The sequence below is a fragment of the Amblyomma mixtum genome, chromosome 3 (genome assembly GCF_055824585.1).
Source record: "Amblyomma mixtum isolate Tamu chromosome 3, ASM5582458v1, whole genome shotgun sequence".
In the NCBI taxonomy this organism is placed as follows: Eukaryota; Metazoa; Arthropoda; class Arachnida; order Ixodida; family Ixodidae; genus Amblyomma; species Amblyomma mixtum.
Window position 1 is genome coordinate 376,821,960 of NC_143014.1, and position 14,632 is coordinate 376,836,591.

Genomic DNA, 14,632 nt, shown 5'->3' on the forward strand with positions numbered 1-14,632 from the left:
TATTCGAAGGCCTACCAGCGTACTTGGGCACGAATCTTTGACGATGTTGTGTTTCAGACAGCTGTGCTCTCCAGTATGCTGGTGGCTTTTGGTGCGAAAGCACTACTTCATGGGATGAAACCCAACCAAGAATCTTGTGGCATCCCTGAATTTACGGGTGCAGAAATAAAATAAATATTGCTACGACTGGAAATTTCGTACCTCCGGCGGCGCGAACGGATCAGCTTCGCTGGCCACTGCACGAGAGCAGAGTGCTATCGCAGCAGTCGATCACGCCTCGTGTTGTTGTTGTTGCCTCAAAAACGATGGCACATACCCACGGTGGGAGATTGGCCAGGGTTTCGTGCAGATCCAAACAGGAAAAAAACTAAAATGTAACACACTCACGCGCTGCGCGCATTGTACACCGTCGTGTTCGTCAACGTCCACCTTCGGAACGAACACATCAGACCAGCTTAACCTCGATCAGAGCTTAACTTCAGTCTAATATCATCGCCAGACGTGCCAACGACCCAGCAAAGCAAAACCATGAGCCAAACAGCCTAAACACATGCGTTCGCATGTCTTCTGGGTTTAACCACGTTGAACACCTTGCGCTTTTTATTTTTTGTACATGTTTCTCCGTTTTGTACATGTTTCTCCATTGCTCATTTCTGGCTTATTGCGTGGCCGCTCACAGCTTGTCTCTTACTTTGGTAGCGCGAAGCGAGCACATGAGCAATATTTCCTTGCACTCGTCAGCGCCTCCGTAGTCACAGCATGAAAAAGTGTAAATAAATGGCTTATGTAGCAAGAGTCTTCAGCAGCTGGCTTTGCCACCTCCGAAAGTGTCAGTAAAAAAAAAAAAATGAGAGCACCATCAAACTACCGGTGCATTCGTCATGTCATCGCTCTTCTAGCGCGCACTCCAGTTCTTAAAATACCACCATAACGTCGTGTTTTCAGCATTATTGAGATTGCAATATTTATCACAAGGTAAACGCCAGCCTCAAGCATTCTTGTGTACTTAGATGAAAGCGAGGACTCGGCCGAGACAGGCGCAACCCAGACACATACAGATAAGTGACTGATCGCTACGGTAGATCTCCTGAATAACGTTGTGGGCAAGTTGCGGTAAAAATGAATGCGAAGGCTGGACCAGTGTACAAAAATCGCTTCTTTGTGAAAAGCAACGAGAGAAAGTAAGCGCGTTAATTGTTTGCCAGTAAACAGCCGCTAACAAGGTTTACTAGTGGCTGTCGTCGATCGTAGAGGGTTTTTAGTGTCTCGACGTTGCAGCCAAGCTTTCAGGTGATAACCGGTAAAGTAGTGTCCATCGTAAGCCCAAATACCGATCCCCAGAAAGCATAACTACCAAGCGAATATGAGCCCGTTGGCCGGAAAACAGCCGCTGCGAGCAGGGCTCGCGCAGCGACTTGTGCCCCCTCGCCGACAGCCACGCCTCTAGCGGCGCGCGCTGTCCCTATATGAAACTCTGGCCGGAGTTTCGTGACCAGAAAAAGCATTGAAGGACTATGGTACTGGTATTCTGCATGGCAGCTGCCCCATACTTAGCAGCGAGGTTGTTCTGTGTGCTCAGTGGGTGGCAGGTATTTAAGTAGGAGGAAAGCGCTGATAAAGGCATAAGCCTTACTTGTCCCGTTGAGAGAAAACCCGTCTGTGTGTTTCTTGACACTCAATGGTAGAAAAAGAAAGATATGGCGTCCGCATGCAACACGAAAGGGGGCGGCTAAAGTAATGATTGTTCGCGCGAGGTTGCTGGAGTAGAGCAACCTGGATCGCACAAGTGCGTTCGCTGGCAGCACCTGCCAGGCCAGGGCAGTGGCTCACCGCTTAACCGTTGCACTACAGTGCTAGGAGAGATGTGAGGACTTCCAGGCATGTATGATTTTTAAGTAGGTGAAGGCTACTTCTGTACATATGGGCATTAATCCATTAGATATGGCGGAGCGTGGGCCGCGGTACGGCGGCGACTGCCCTCATGTTGCTAGCACATGTAAGCAGGATGAAGTGTCTTAGGTGCAAACATAGCCGTCTCGTTGTCTCTGGTCGAGCGTCACGATGGGCGTACCCAGCAGCAGCTCGGCTCAATGCGGCAAAAGCGAGTTGAATTCCGGCAGCTGCATGACAACGGGTTTTATCACGTTGCAGCACGCACCCAGGAACAGCTGGAGTCGATGCACGGCGACTGCAGTCATAAAATGGCCAGGCGGGCTTATGTCTTTTAGCTCTTCCGACTTTCAGATGTAGGCACACTAAGTGTAAAGGTAATCCTTTCGGCCTTAATCCACTCGAATAAACCCATCCGCCAAACGCAGTCTTCAAAAACTGAGATTTCATTGAATGAGGAAATATTTTACATAGGTACTTTGACCTACAACCACTAAACCTGTCAACGGGGTAATACACTCATTAACACGTTTGTTTAGTCGATACAGATACATTGAGAAGAAATTAATGTTGTATTCATGGCATCATTTCAAGAAAAAGTAGCTTTGAGATCAGTTATAAAGACATATCCTCTTTCCGTTCAGCTGTTAACGCCTGACCAGTTTTTCCTTCGGCAGCACCAATTCATCTTTCTGCGTATATAATGCGATTCACGGGAAGATTGAAATTCCCATTTCCGGCATGGCTGCTATTAAGGACGGGTATCCCAAACGCTCATAGAGATAGGAGGTATTTCGTTATTAAAATAGTGTTAATAACGGCATGCACTTCGTAGTCTTGTAAAGATGCAAACGGTGCAACTTCACATGCAGCGAAGATGTTATTGCTAGAACAATCCGAGCAGGAGACTGCATGGTTGCCAGAATAAGATTTATGTCTTTGTCAGTGCTGATAAAAATATTTTGCATGTTACCCTCCATGACTCGTTGAAGTCAATAGACAGCTGCGACAATGGAAAAAAATAATTGAAGAGGAATGCATGGAGACCGCCACCTTGCCCCAGCCAAAGTGTAAAAAGCGTAAGCAACCTTTGTGCTGGCAACGTACACCTGTTGACCCCAAATTCAATGGTATCATATGCGCTCCACCCCATTCTTATTCTTCGGGTTCTTTCCCTCTCATGATCCGGATCAGCGGTCACTACCTTCCCTAAGTAGACACATTCTCCTACTAAGGGAAGGAAACGAAGCTGCTGTAGCTCGAGACTTTTCTAATCGGCTCTCTTGGCTCCCAGGTCCAAGGATTTCTGCCATGGAACTCGCAGGTGGCGACGATGCTGCGGCCAAGCGAACGATAGGCCAAGGCTGAGGCTGTCTTCGGAGTGGCGAAACCAGGGCTGTTGCGTGAAAGCAGGATCTGCTGTCGGCGCAAGCTTCTGCAGCTGCGACCGCACACCAGGTACCCCAACCATCAGTCCGAACACTAAGCAAAGATGGTTTCCGAGTTTCCGGAAGCAGTTTCATGGACAGAAGCTTACCATCACTTTCTGCACAGCATTTGTATATAACGCTGCTAAATTGCTCAGTTCGTAGAGCACAAAAAAAAACTAATACATTATTTTGCTTTGTCAGCAAATACGATGACGAGGCGGAACCAGCATATTTCGGAAGTTAGGCTCTACTTGGCGATACCCACAGGTGTCGCACCTCAGCCAGTACCTAGGAAATAGAACGCCACCACTTCAGGTTATTTACGAACAGCTCCTGAAAACTTTTGAATGATAATGGTTAGGTTATTGAAACAGGTGTGGGGGCGAACTTATGAAGTCTAGAAAGTCGAGATTAGGGAGAGCGCCACAGCTGGCAGGGCAAGGTTGATAGGAGTTCAGCACTCGTGTTGTCTTCTTGGTTTCATTTTCTTCTTATTCAAGCTGTTTTTCCAATACATGACAGAAACCAACTCTCTCAGATTTCCCTACTCTTAAGTTTGAGGTGAGTGGTGTTGCTGTTCCAAAACCAGTCTGAAATTATGGTTCTCTTAATTGTGGATGCACTGTAATCTCCTTTTCTACACTACTGCAGTTCACCGCAGAGCAGTGCTTCCTTTTCTGGGGCAGTGGTCGTAGGGAAAAACTTTGTGGCACGTTGTGGTCATACGTAGTTCCACACAATTTCACGAGAGGCTGTCGCTCTATGGCATTGATTCTTGATAGCTTTTTGAGCACTTGTGGGCCAATAGAAAGTGACAGGGAACAGAAAGATTGGACAATAAAGGCAGTGCACATAAAATATCATCACAGAAAACTTGAATTGTAAATAAGGCAGATGGACTGTGCCAAGCGAACAGTGGTGGTGTGCTTTCGTCGCTTTCAGCCAGGGCTGTTTTGTGTAGGCCTTTGGAGGGCATGGCTGAAGGAGGTGGGGATCTTCATCTCGTTTAACGCAAATAACAGGGAGAAGGAGAAAGGCAGATATATACATCTTCATCTTTTCCATCGTTCTGTTTGTACTAAATAGCATGAATGTTATGTCAGAACAGCCAAACAGATGGCAACTCTTTTAAAGGCAATTGTTGTTTTACAGTAGTGTCGAAAATGTCGAGAGTTTTCGATTGTGTGTTAAGGCAGTTTTGTGATTGTAGGATTTTGTTTTTTTTAGCTCTTACACTATCCCAGCAAGTGCTGCTTTTCCCTCTTGAACATAAAGAGTGCACAATAAAGGTAGCCCGCATAGGATCTCACTAGAGACGACATGAGTGTAAGGTGGATGGGCTGGGCCAAGTGAACAGTGATGGTGCATTTTTGTTTTCAGCCGCGGCTCTTCTGTGTGCGGTGTGGCCTCTTCATAGCCATTGGATAATACACGGTCGGACATGTGGAAATTTTCGTGTTATTTTCCGCAAATAATGACTTTGTGTTCCTTCATGCTTTTATATGTGCTAAATAAGATCTGTGTTATGTCAAAGCAACTGGTCCAAGAGTTTGCTTCCTTAAAGGGTCAGTCTACTGAATTTTATCGACCATATTTTCTTTGCGGCAACCGATAGCTCTTTACTCAAATTACCGTTTAGCCAGCTGTGGTGCCAAGGAGTGCGGTAGAACATTTTAAAATAGAATTTATTAATGTGGGAACACATCTGTATGAGATGGTAGTCTCATCTGGCAACCATCTGGATTTCCGCCGCGCGGCGACAAACATGGCGGCGCCCGTCGAAGCCGGACCTCTCGCTTCGGACTGAATTCTCGTTGTTGCTGCCTTTTTCAGTGCGTTCACTGGCCATAAATAGGGCGCCTGTCTTTCGCTTTGTCTCATCTCGCCTATAAGAAAACATATAAGAGATAAATTTGCTTTGTTTTAATAATTAGAGTGACGATTCTGCCGCTCCTAGGCTTAAGTGGAGAGTCGGTTTGTTTACAGCAATGGTTCCCGTCCTGACGACCAGATGGCGCCACTATAGGCTAAGTTTAATTTTGCGTCTCTGCTAGCATACGCTGAACTAAAAATGGGAATGTGCCTGCGTTTTGCGTACGTGTAACTATAAATATTCATGTGATTTAAAAAAGAGAGAGCGGTATGCCTTCTACAGTTTACTAGAACAAAACGTGCGTTTCTCTGACATTGGGGCATACAACTGGTACGTAGTATATTCACTTATGCTTCTACAAAAAAAGACTACCACTTTCTTGAACAAAATGAACGTTTGGGGTCGCCACCATGCATTTTTACTCGACTTTTAACGCCGAAATAAAATATAAATTCCTGCCTAAACCGGGCGCAGACCCGTCGTTATTGATGTTATAGGGTGCCAACTACCAGAATATGCCATTATTTATACACTCATATCGGTGAGTAGACTGACCCTTTAAAGGTGATCTTCAGTTGCGAAAGAGCAAAAAAGTGGGGCATTTTCAATTCTGTTGTAGGGCACTTTTTCATAATCGTGGGATTTTGTTATTTCACTATTACACTTTTCCCTAAAGTGCTGTTTTTCCCTCAAGAATTTGTTGACAGGTGCATTTTTTATGCAGGGCACAGCACTCCTTGTGATGTAGTACTTGGTAAGTATTTATGCTTTTCATTGATTTATGAGTCCAGGGATGAGTGCTGAATGCTTGCATTTTATTTTTGCATGAACCTTGTGGTCCTTCTCTCCTTTTTTATCCCAGCAGATGGTTTCAGGTCTCTTCCATTTGTAGAGAGCAGTTGCCTGCCTTCCATAGCTTATCAGTAGAAGTGGCATGCGGCCAGGGTTTGAGCGGAAATCCTGTTTACCATGCGCAGTCCGCTTTTCACCGCGTGTTTTTAGAATTGCAGGATTGAGATGGTTTTTTTTTGTGCATAACCCGGTGCTTGCCATGATATCTGACATCATGTGAGCGACATGATGTTGACTGCGTTAACCTTGGTGACATGTGATCTGTAAAACTAGATATGTGTAGCGAACTGGAAAAGTTTCCTGGGGTGGCTGTCTCATCTTCCTTGTTGCATGCGCAATCACAGCACTTCACTCTAGGAGGACAGGTGCACCGTTACTTGAAGATATCATAGACAGTTGAAGAAAAGCCACAACACTGGGGGATAACATCAAATTCTGCTGGGTTCCAACCCACGTTGGAGTTTGTGTTCCATTGTGTGTGCTGCACAAGCTTGCAACAAAGAAATCAGAAATGTGCATGAGCATGCCCTGTAAGGATTGCATGAAGTCAGTAATGGAATAATTAATTAGCCACACCAGGAAACATCCATTTGAGATTTGAAGTCATGCACACTTTAAGAGCATTAAACGGATGCGATTTTTTAGTCTTTGATCTGCACACTGAAACCTTACTGAAGTCTCTATGCTTACACTGCAACAGAAGCCTGCATTCAAGCTATGCAAACAAGTCTCTTTTTTTCTTTTTCATGCACAGACCTCGAGAAAGTAAATAAAAAGCATTTCTCACAATTCTATGAAGACCACATCCCTTTCGTTGGTAGATTAATCCTGGGAGAAAGTGCACTCGTAGGTGTTTTCTCCATCTTGGTATTCAGAGTGGGTCATTCTAAAGAGGATGATAGTCATTCCACGTCTTGGACAGGTGCAGGCAGGCAGGCGGCCTCGACATAAAGTTGCGTGCAGTCCTTTAATGATGCGCGCGGTCTTAGATTCGCTCACAGCAAAGAAATCTTTTCAGGACAGGTCATCTGCTATGTCCCTCACACGGACGAAAGAACCGGTCTCCTGGGGACAGACAGCGAGGCAAGTGGTTCAACAAGCGGGAGCAGACGCAATCGACGCGGCTCCCCGACAGTCTCCATGTTAAAGAGGCCTCAAGACGCTTGCCATGTAAGTCAACCCATTTCGCTTTCTACTACCCTGCCGAGGACCACACCACGCTGCGAGTGTAGTGTGAAGGCAGTGTCCGACGAGGTACTCAACATTTCAAAGCCATGAACCTAATCGCCAGCACTCAGGTGAACGTTGAGAGAACGGTTATGGAGAAGTTAAAAGAGGATGTACCTAATGCTCACAAACACAGCACGCGTGAAATCTGCAAGTTGAACCAGGCGGATTTCGTCGATGGCGAAGCAATTTCAGTATTATTATTTTCCTGAATGCCGGCACTGTGTCCACCATTGCAGCCTTGCAGAGTCCATATCTGCTGTGTCTAAGAGCATTGGGGATGACCTCTTAAGTTCTCCGTGTTCGTTTTCTCAACCTTTGCCTCAAGGCTGGTGACTTGGCTGACGTAAAGGATTTTAATTGACTTTAGGCTGACAGGCTTTGAGAGTCTGTCACTAGAACCTGTGAACGCGCCTCGCTCATATGCATTGCGGTGCTTGAAAGTTTATCCCCACTGCTGAAGCCTCCAAAGGTTGAGGACCGTGCTGGCGACCAATCGGCTTGCTAGACCAGACTCTTAAGAGCTGGTACTCTACCTGATAGAGTATACCGGCTACTGTGCTCTCTAGGAGCACTGTACTCCGCCCAGATTTTTTAAGGAGTGAAACGTTTCCTTCGGCAAAGAGTACAACTGCCAGTGCACTCCCTCTATGGCCAGAATGAGTCGGAGGATATTTATTTTCTTCACTTTTGCATTTTCTTCGCTTTTGTAATGCAGTGGAGCTATATAGTCACCTGTGACCTGCATCTCACACAAACTAGGTCTGTCTCCGATTCTGCTGAATGTAAATAATCCTCCTCTTGAGCTCCAATGAAGAAGCGATACTCCTGCGCAAAGGCTCCATTCAGCAAAGGAATGCACTTTCATACATTCGTATGGATGCACTCTTAAGAGCTCGTAAAAAAAAAACTACGTTTTATTTTGAGTCGCTTCTCCCTTCTGTGACCCCTGCCTGTCTTTCGCTCGCAACCTGCATGTGCACTCAATTTGTTGAACTCGTGCATGAGTGCTATAGTACAGGTGTACAACTATAAAATTTTTCTTTTTCAGCATAATTTGAGGGAACTGAGAACGTGGGCAGTAACATGCTGCAAGCAACTTTGTTGATGAACACGCTGTGCAGGTTTTCGGACTGTTATAGTGCAGTGAAATGGATGCATTTCATAATTGTTGATTGGTCAGTGCAGTGCAGTATAAAATCCTGCAAAATAGAGCTGCCAGTGATATTATGTAGGTGACGCCCTTTTACACACAGCATGCATTTGCACTGACATCTTCAATATTTCTTTGTTTTGCTTGTCTTCTCCAGTTTATATGTGCATGTTTGTGGCATCCCTCTAGGTGACAGACGGCCCTTCAGTTTTGATTGGCCTCATAGCCTCTCTTGCTGTCACTATTGGTGATGCTGAGCTTGTTTTGATCTTGCTCATTGCAGCCAGGGGATCAAAAATGGCATAAATGCAAACATAATTGACAAGATCAAACTAAGTGTCACATCCTCCACCTCCTTAATGACAGGTACGATGGAGAGATCGACATGAAGCGGAGGATTGAAGAAAACATCCAGAAATCAGCTAGAACAGCTAGGGGTGGATTGTGAGCTGGTGAGTGAGTAGGCAGCATTATGGGCTTTGTGTCTCATAAAAGCTGCCAGTGTCGTTGGCCGTGAGCGAAAACTCCACGAAAAATCTCTAGAGAAGCAGGCTAGATGGCATGTGGGCTATCTAGGTCACATGATCAGTCGTCACAACCTGCCCATTAGCCGGCGTGGTGGCTCAGTGGTTGTAGCACTCGGCTGCTGACCCGAAAGACGCGGGTTCGATCCCGGCCGCGGCAGTTGAACTTCTATGGAGGCGAAATGCTAGAGGCCCGTGTGCTGTGCGATGTCAGTGCACGTTGAGATCTTTTAGTAATTTTTCTGTATCTGATATACTGGAAATGAATTTTTTAGGCCCTATACAGAATTTTTTTGCCACTCTTAAACATAACTAGCAAATTAGGCTTCGAACACGCAAAATAATCAAGCACAGGTTGTCTTGTTCGTGTATAAAATCAAGGCAAGTGCAGCAGTGCCACAGCTATGCCAGTTGCGCCAATCTGTGCGAAAAGCATGATCTTTGTTAAAATTGCACCATTCTGTGCCAAAATGACACAACTATAGTAGGATACAACTTAGTAAACCAGCTGTTGTTAAACTGGGCCACGGTCCACGGCGTATTATATTACTCCGCTAGCCCTTCACAAAAGTAAATGCAATCAGCTTTTTAAAGTTTGGTTTTATTAAATCAGCCAGGTGTCAAAATTCTAGAGCGTATGATTTTTTCTTCTGACGTCGGGAGGAGTTCTGTGCGCTGGTCCTGAATGTAGGCGGAGCTTCACTGATGACTTAAGTTGTATCCAACTATAGCCGCGCAAGTTTCCAGTCAGCTATACTTGGTGAAATATAACACCGGTGTTGGCAACCTGCATTTTTGCTATTGGATTGGATGTCGCCAATCCAATCCAGTCGCTGAGATGCAACAACGAAAAGGCACGTGCGTGCTTGGTGTGTATGCCGAGACACTGTTTTGGTCAGATTTTAGTTTACTTTAGTTTAGTTTAGTTGTGGCCATTTCACAGGTGCAGTAAACACTGATGCTGCCGATTTGGACAGGTGCATCTGCTGGCAAAATAGACTGTGTCGTCATTTGCATTGCTTTAGTTGAAGGGACAGAGGATACTCTTAGGAATCGGTGGGTCATATTAAGCATAAAAGGCTTAATCCGACCACTGGTAGTGTGTATCTCCAAACATGAATAGTGGCAAACAAAGCCTGGTGCACTGTCGTTCGCTAAGAAAGGCTGAGGAAAAAAAATGGCTGATAAGGGACACTGCCCAATAGTCGTGTGCGGCTCTCAGTATCTCTCGGACATCTCAGAATACGATACACCTTTCCTGCAGCGCATTTAATGCTTACATCTAGTCTCGACACTACATGTTTTGAACGCATGAACTGAATGTCTTTTTATGCGGCTCTTTCAAGTTGCCAGTACTCTGTTGAGCCATGAAGGCGCCGAACATTGAAGTCATCTTAATGAGTGCACTCGACAGATATAAGCGGCTAGTGAGGTTATAGTCGTGCAACAGTGAATCGGTCTTGTCATGCATCTAGTCATGGTCCAGAGTAGTGAGCTGCTGCAATGTACACAGAAGTTAGGGCTAGTCATGGTCCAGTCCAGTGAGATGCTATTTACGTGTAAGCCCACTTTCAAGCAAAAATAAAGTTGAAGTTTTCATGTCTACTTTTCTTGTATGTATTATATTTCTATAAATATTTGAAACTGAAGTCACCGTTTCTTCCCCTTTAAACTGCTCCAAATTCGGAATTTGGTGCTACAAGAATTGCTTGAAATGTTACTTTAGCGGTTGCACCTTGGAGCCTGCTAAAAAAAGTTTTTCCTCCGGCAGCACCAATTCATCTTTCTGCGTATATAATGCGATTCACGGGAAGATTGAAATTCCCATTTCCGGCATGGCTGCTATTAAGGACGGGTATCCCAAACGCTCATAGAGATAGGAGGTATTTCGTTATTAAAATAGTGTTAATAACGGCATGCACTTCGTAGTCTTGTAAAGATGCAAACGGTGCAACTTCACATGCAGCGAAGATGTTATTGCTAGAACAATCCGAGCAGGAGACTGCATGGTTGCCAGAATAAGATTTATGTCTTTGTCAGTGCTGATAAAAATATTTTGCATGTTACCCTCCATGACTCGTTGAAGTCAATAGCCAGCTGCGACAATGGAAAAAAATAATTGAAGAGGAATGCATGGAGACCGCCACCTTGCCCCAGCCAAAGTGTAAAAAGCGTAAGCAACCTTTGTGCTGGCAACGTACACCTGTTGACCCCAAATTCAATGGGGTCAACAGGATCAGCGGTCACTACCTTCCCTAAGTAGACACATTCTCCTACTAAGGGAAGGAAACGAAGCTGCTGTAGCTCGAGACTTTTCTAATCGGCTCTCTTGGCTCCCAGGTCCAAGGATTTCTGCCATGGAACTCGCAGGTGGCGACGATGCTGCGGCCAAGCGAACGATAGGCCAAGGCCGAGGCTGTCTTCGGAGTGGCGAAACCAGGGCTGTTGCGTGAAAGCAGGATCTGCTGTCGGCGCAAGCTTCTGCAGCTGCGACCGCACACCAGGTACCCCAACCATCAGTCCGAACACTAAGCAAAGATGGTTTCCGAGTTTCCGGAAGCAGTTTCATGGACAGAAGCTTACCATCACTTTCTGCACAGCATTTGTATATAACGCTGCTAAATTGCTCAGTTCGTAGAGCACAAAAAAAAACTAATACATTATTTTGCTTTGTCAGCAAATACGATGACGAGGCGGAACCAGCATATTTCGGAAGTTAGGCTCTACTTGGCGATACCCACAGGTGTCGCACCTCAGCCAGTACCTAGGAAATAGAACGCCACCACTTCAGGTTATTTACGAACAGCTCCTGAAAACTTTTGAATGATAATGGTTAGGTTATTGAAACAGGTGTGGGGGCGAACTTATGAAGTCTAGAAAGTCGAGATTAGGGAGAGCGCCACAGCTGGCAGGGCAAGGTTGATAGGAGTTCAGCACTCGTGTTGTCTTCTTGGTTTCATTTTCTTCTTATTCAAGCTGTTTTTCCAATACATGACAGAAACCAACTCTCTCAGATTTCCCTACTCTTAAGTTTGAGGTGAGTGGTGTTGCTGTTACAAAACCAGTCTGAAATTATGGTTCTCTTAATTGTGGATGCACTGTAATCTCCTTTTCTTACCTACTGCAGTTCACCGCAGAGCAGTGCTTCCTTTTCTGGGGCAGTGGTCGTAGGGAAAAACTTTGTGGCACGTTGTGGTCATACGTAGTTCCACACAATTTCACGAGAGGCTGTCGCTCTATGGCATTGATTCTTGATAGCTTTTTGAGCACTTGTGGGCCAATAGAAAGTTACAGGGAACAGAAAGAGTGGGCAATAAAGGCAGTGCACATAAAATATCATCACAGAAAACTTGAATTGTAAATAAGGCAGATGGACTGTGCCAAGCGAACAGTGATGGTGTGCTTTCGTCGCTTTCAGCCAGGGCTGTTTTGTGTAGGCCTTTGGAGGGCATGGCTGAAGGAGGTGGGGATCTTCATCTCGTTTAACGCAAATAACAGGGAGAAGGAGAAAGGCAGATATATACATCTTCATCTTTTCCATCGTCCTGTTTGTACTAAATAGCATGAATGTTATGTCAGAACAGCCACACAGATGGCAACTCTTTTAAAGGCAATTGTTGTTTTACAGTAGTGTCGAAAATGTTGAGAGTTTTCGATTGTGTGTTAAGGCAGTTTTGTGATTGTAGGATTTTGTTTTTTTAGCTCTTACACTATCCCAGCAAGTGCTGCTTTTCCCTCTTGAACATAAAGAGTGCACAATAAAGGTAGCCCGCATAGGATCTCACTAGAGACGACATGAGTGTAAGGTGGATGGGCTGGGCCAAGTGAACAGTGATGGTGCATTTTTGTTTTCAGCCGCGGCTCTTCTGTGTGCGGTGTGGCCTCTTCATAGCCATTGGATAATACACGGTTGGACATGTGGAAATTTTCGTGTTATTTTCCGCAAATAATGACTTTGTGTTCCTTCATGCTTTTATATGTGCTAAATAAGATCTGTGTTATGTCAAAGCAACTGGTCCAAGAGTTTGCTTCCTTAAAGGTGATCTTCAGTTGCGAAAGAGCAAAAAAGTGGGGCATTTTCAATTCTGTGGTAGGGCACTTTTTCATAATCGTGGGATTTTGTTATTTCACTATTACACTTTTCCCTAAAGTGCTGTTTTTCCCTCTAGAATTTGTTGACAGGTGCATTTTTTATGCAGGGCACAGCACTCCTTGTGATGCAGTACTTGGTAAGTATTTATGCTTTTCATTGATTTATGAGTCCAGGGATGAGTGCTGAATGCTTGCATTTTATTTTTGCATGAACCTTGTGGTCCTTCTCTCCTTTTTTATCCCAGCAGATGGTTTCAGGTCTCTTCCATTTGTAGAGAGCAGTTGCCTGCCTTCCATAGCTTATCAGTAGAAGTGGCATGCGGCCAGGGTTTGAGCGGAAATCCTGTTTACCATGCGCAGTCCGCTTTTCACCGCGTGTTTTTAGAATTGCAGGATTGAGATGGTTTTTTTTTTGTGCATAACCCGGTGCTTGCCATGATATCTGACATCATGTGAGCGACATGATGTTGACTGCTAGTTAACCTTGGTGACATGTGATCTGTAAAACTAGATATGTGTAGCGAACTGGAAAAGTTTCCTGGGGTGGCTGTCTCATCTTCCTTGTTGCATGCGCAATCACAGCACTTCACTCTAGGAGGACAGGTGCACCGTTACTTGAAGATATCATAGACAGTTGAAGAAAAGCCACAACACTGGGGGATAACATCAAATTCTGCTGGGTTCCAACCCACGTTGGAGTTTGTGTTCCATTGTGTGTGCTGCACAAGCTTGCAACAAAGAAATCAGAAATGTGCATGAGCATGCCCTGTAAGGATTGCATGAAGTCAGTAATGGAATAATTAATTAGCCACACCAGGAAACATCCATTTGAGATTTGAAGTCATGCACACTTCAAGAGCATTAAACGGATGCGATTTTTTAGTCTTTGATCTGCACACTGAAACCTTACTGAAGTCTCTATGCTTACACTACAACAGAAGCCTGCATTCAAGCTATGCAAACAAGTCTCTTTTTTTCTTTTTCATGCACATACCTCGAGAAAGTAAATAAAAAGCATTTCTCACAATTCTATGAAGACCACATCCCTTTCGTTGGTAGATTAATCCTGGGAGAAAGTGCACTCGTAGGTGTTTTCTCCATCTTGGTGTTCAGAGTGGGTCATTCTAAAGAGGATGATAGTCATTCCACGTCTTGGACAGGTGCAGGCAGGCAGGCGGCCTCGACATAAAGTTGCGTGCAGTCCTTTAATGATGCGCGCGGTCTTAGATTCGCTCACAGCAAAGAAATCTTTTCAGGACAGGTCATCTGCTATGTCCCTCACACGGACGAAAGAACCGGTCTCCTGGGGACAGACAGCGAGGCAAGTGGTTCAACAAGCGGGAGCAGACGCAATCGACGCGGCTCCCCGACAGTCTCCATGTTAAAGAGGCCTCAAGACGCTTGCCATGTAAGTCAACCCATTTCGCTTTCTACTACCCTGTCGAGGACCACACCACGCTGCGAGTGTAGTGTGAAGGCAGTGTCCGACGAGGTACTCAACATTTCAAAGCCATGAACCTAATCGCCAGCACTCAGGTGAACGTTGAGAGAACGGTTATGGAGAAGTTAAAAGAGGATGTACCTAATGCTC

At 45.2% G+C, this 14,632-nt stretch overlaps 1 protein-coding gene across 1 annotated transcript in view; it reads left to right on the forward strand.

Moving 5' to 3' along the window:
* LOC149356851 (uncharacterized) overlaps positions 1 to 14,632 on the forward strand; it is a 305,537-nt gene that overhangs the window by 278,312 nt on the left and 12,593 nt on the right. The window contains exons 5-11 of the mRNA XM_089576445.1: positions 3,185 to 3,348; positions 5,918 to 5,947; positions 7,064 to 7,215; positions 8,792 to 8,877; positions 11,290 to 11,453; positions 13,149 to 13,178; positions 14,298 to 14,449. Of these exons, the coding sequence (XP_089432571.1) occupies positions 3,185 to 3,247 (63 nt within the window). The 3' untranslated portion in view covers positions 3,248 to 3,348; positions 5,918 to 5,947; positions 7,064 to 7,215; ... (2 more) ...; positions 13,149 to 13,178; positions 14,298 to 14,449. The remainder of the gene's footprint in view (positions 1 to 3,184; positions 3,349 to 5,917; positions 5,948 to 7,063; positions 7,216 to 8,791; positions 8,878 to 11,289; positions 11,454 to 13,148; positions 13,179 to 14,297; positions 14,450 to 14,632) is intronic.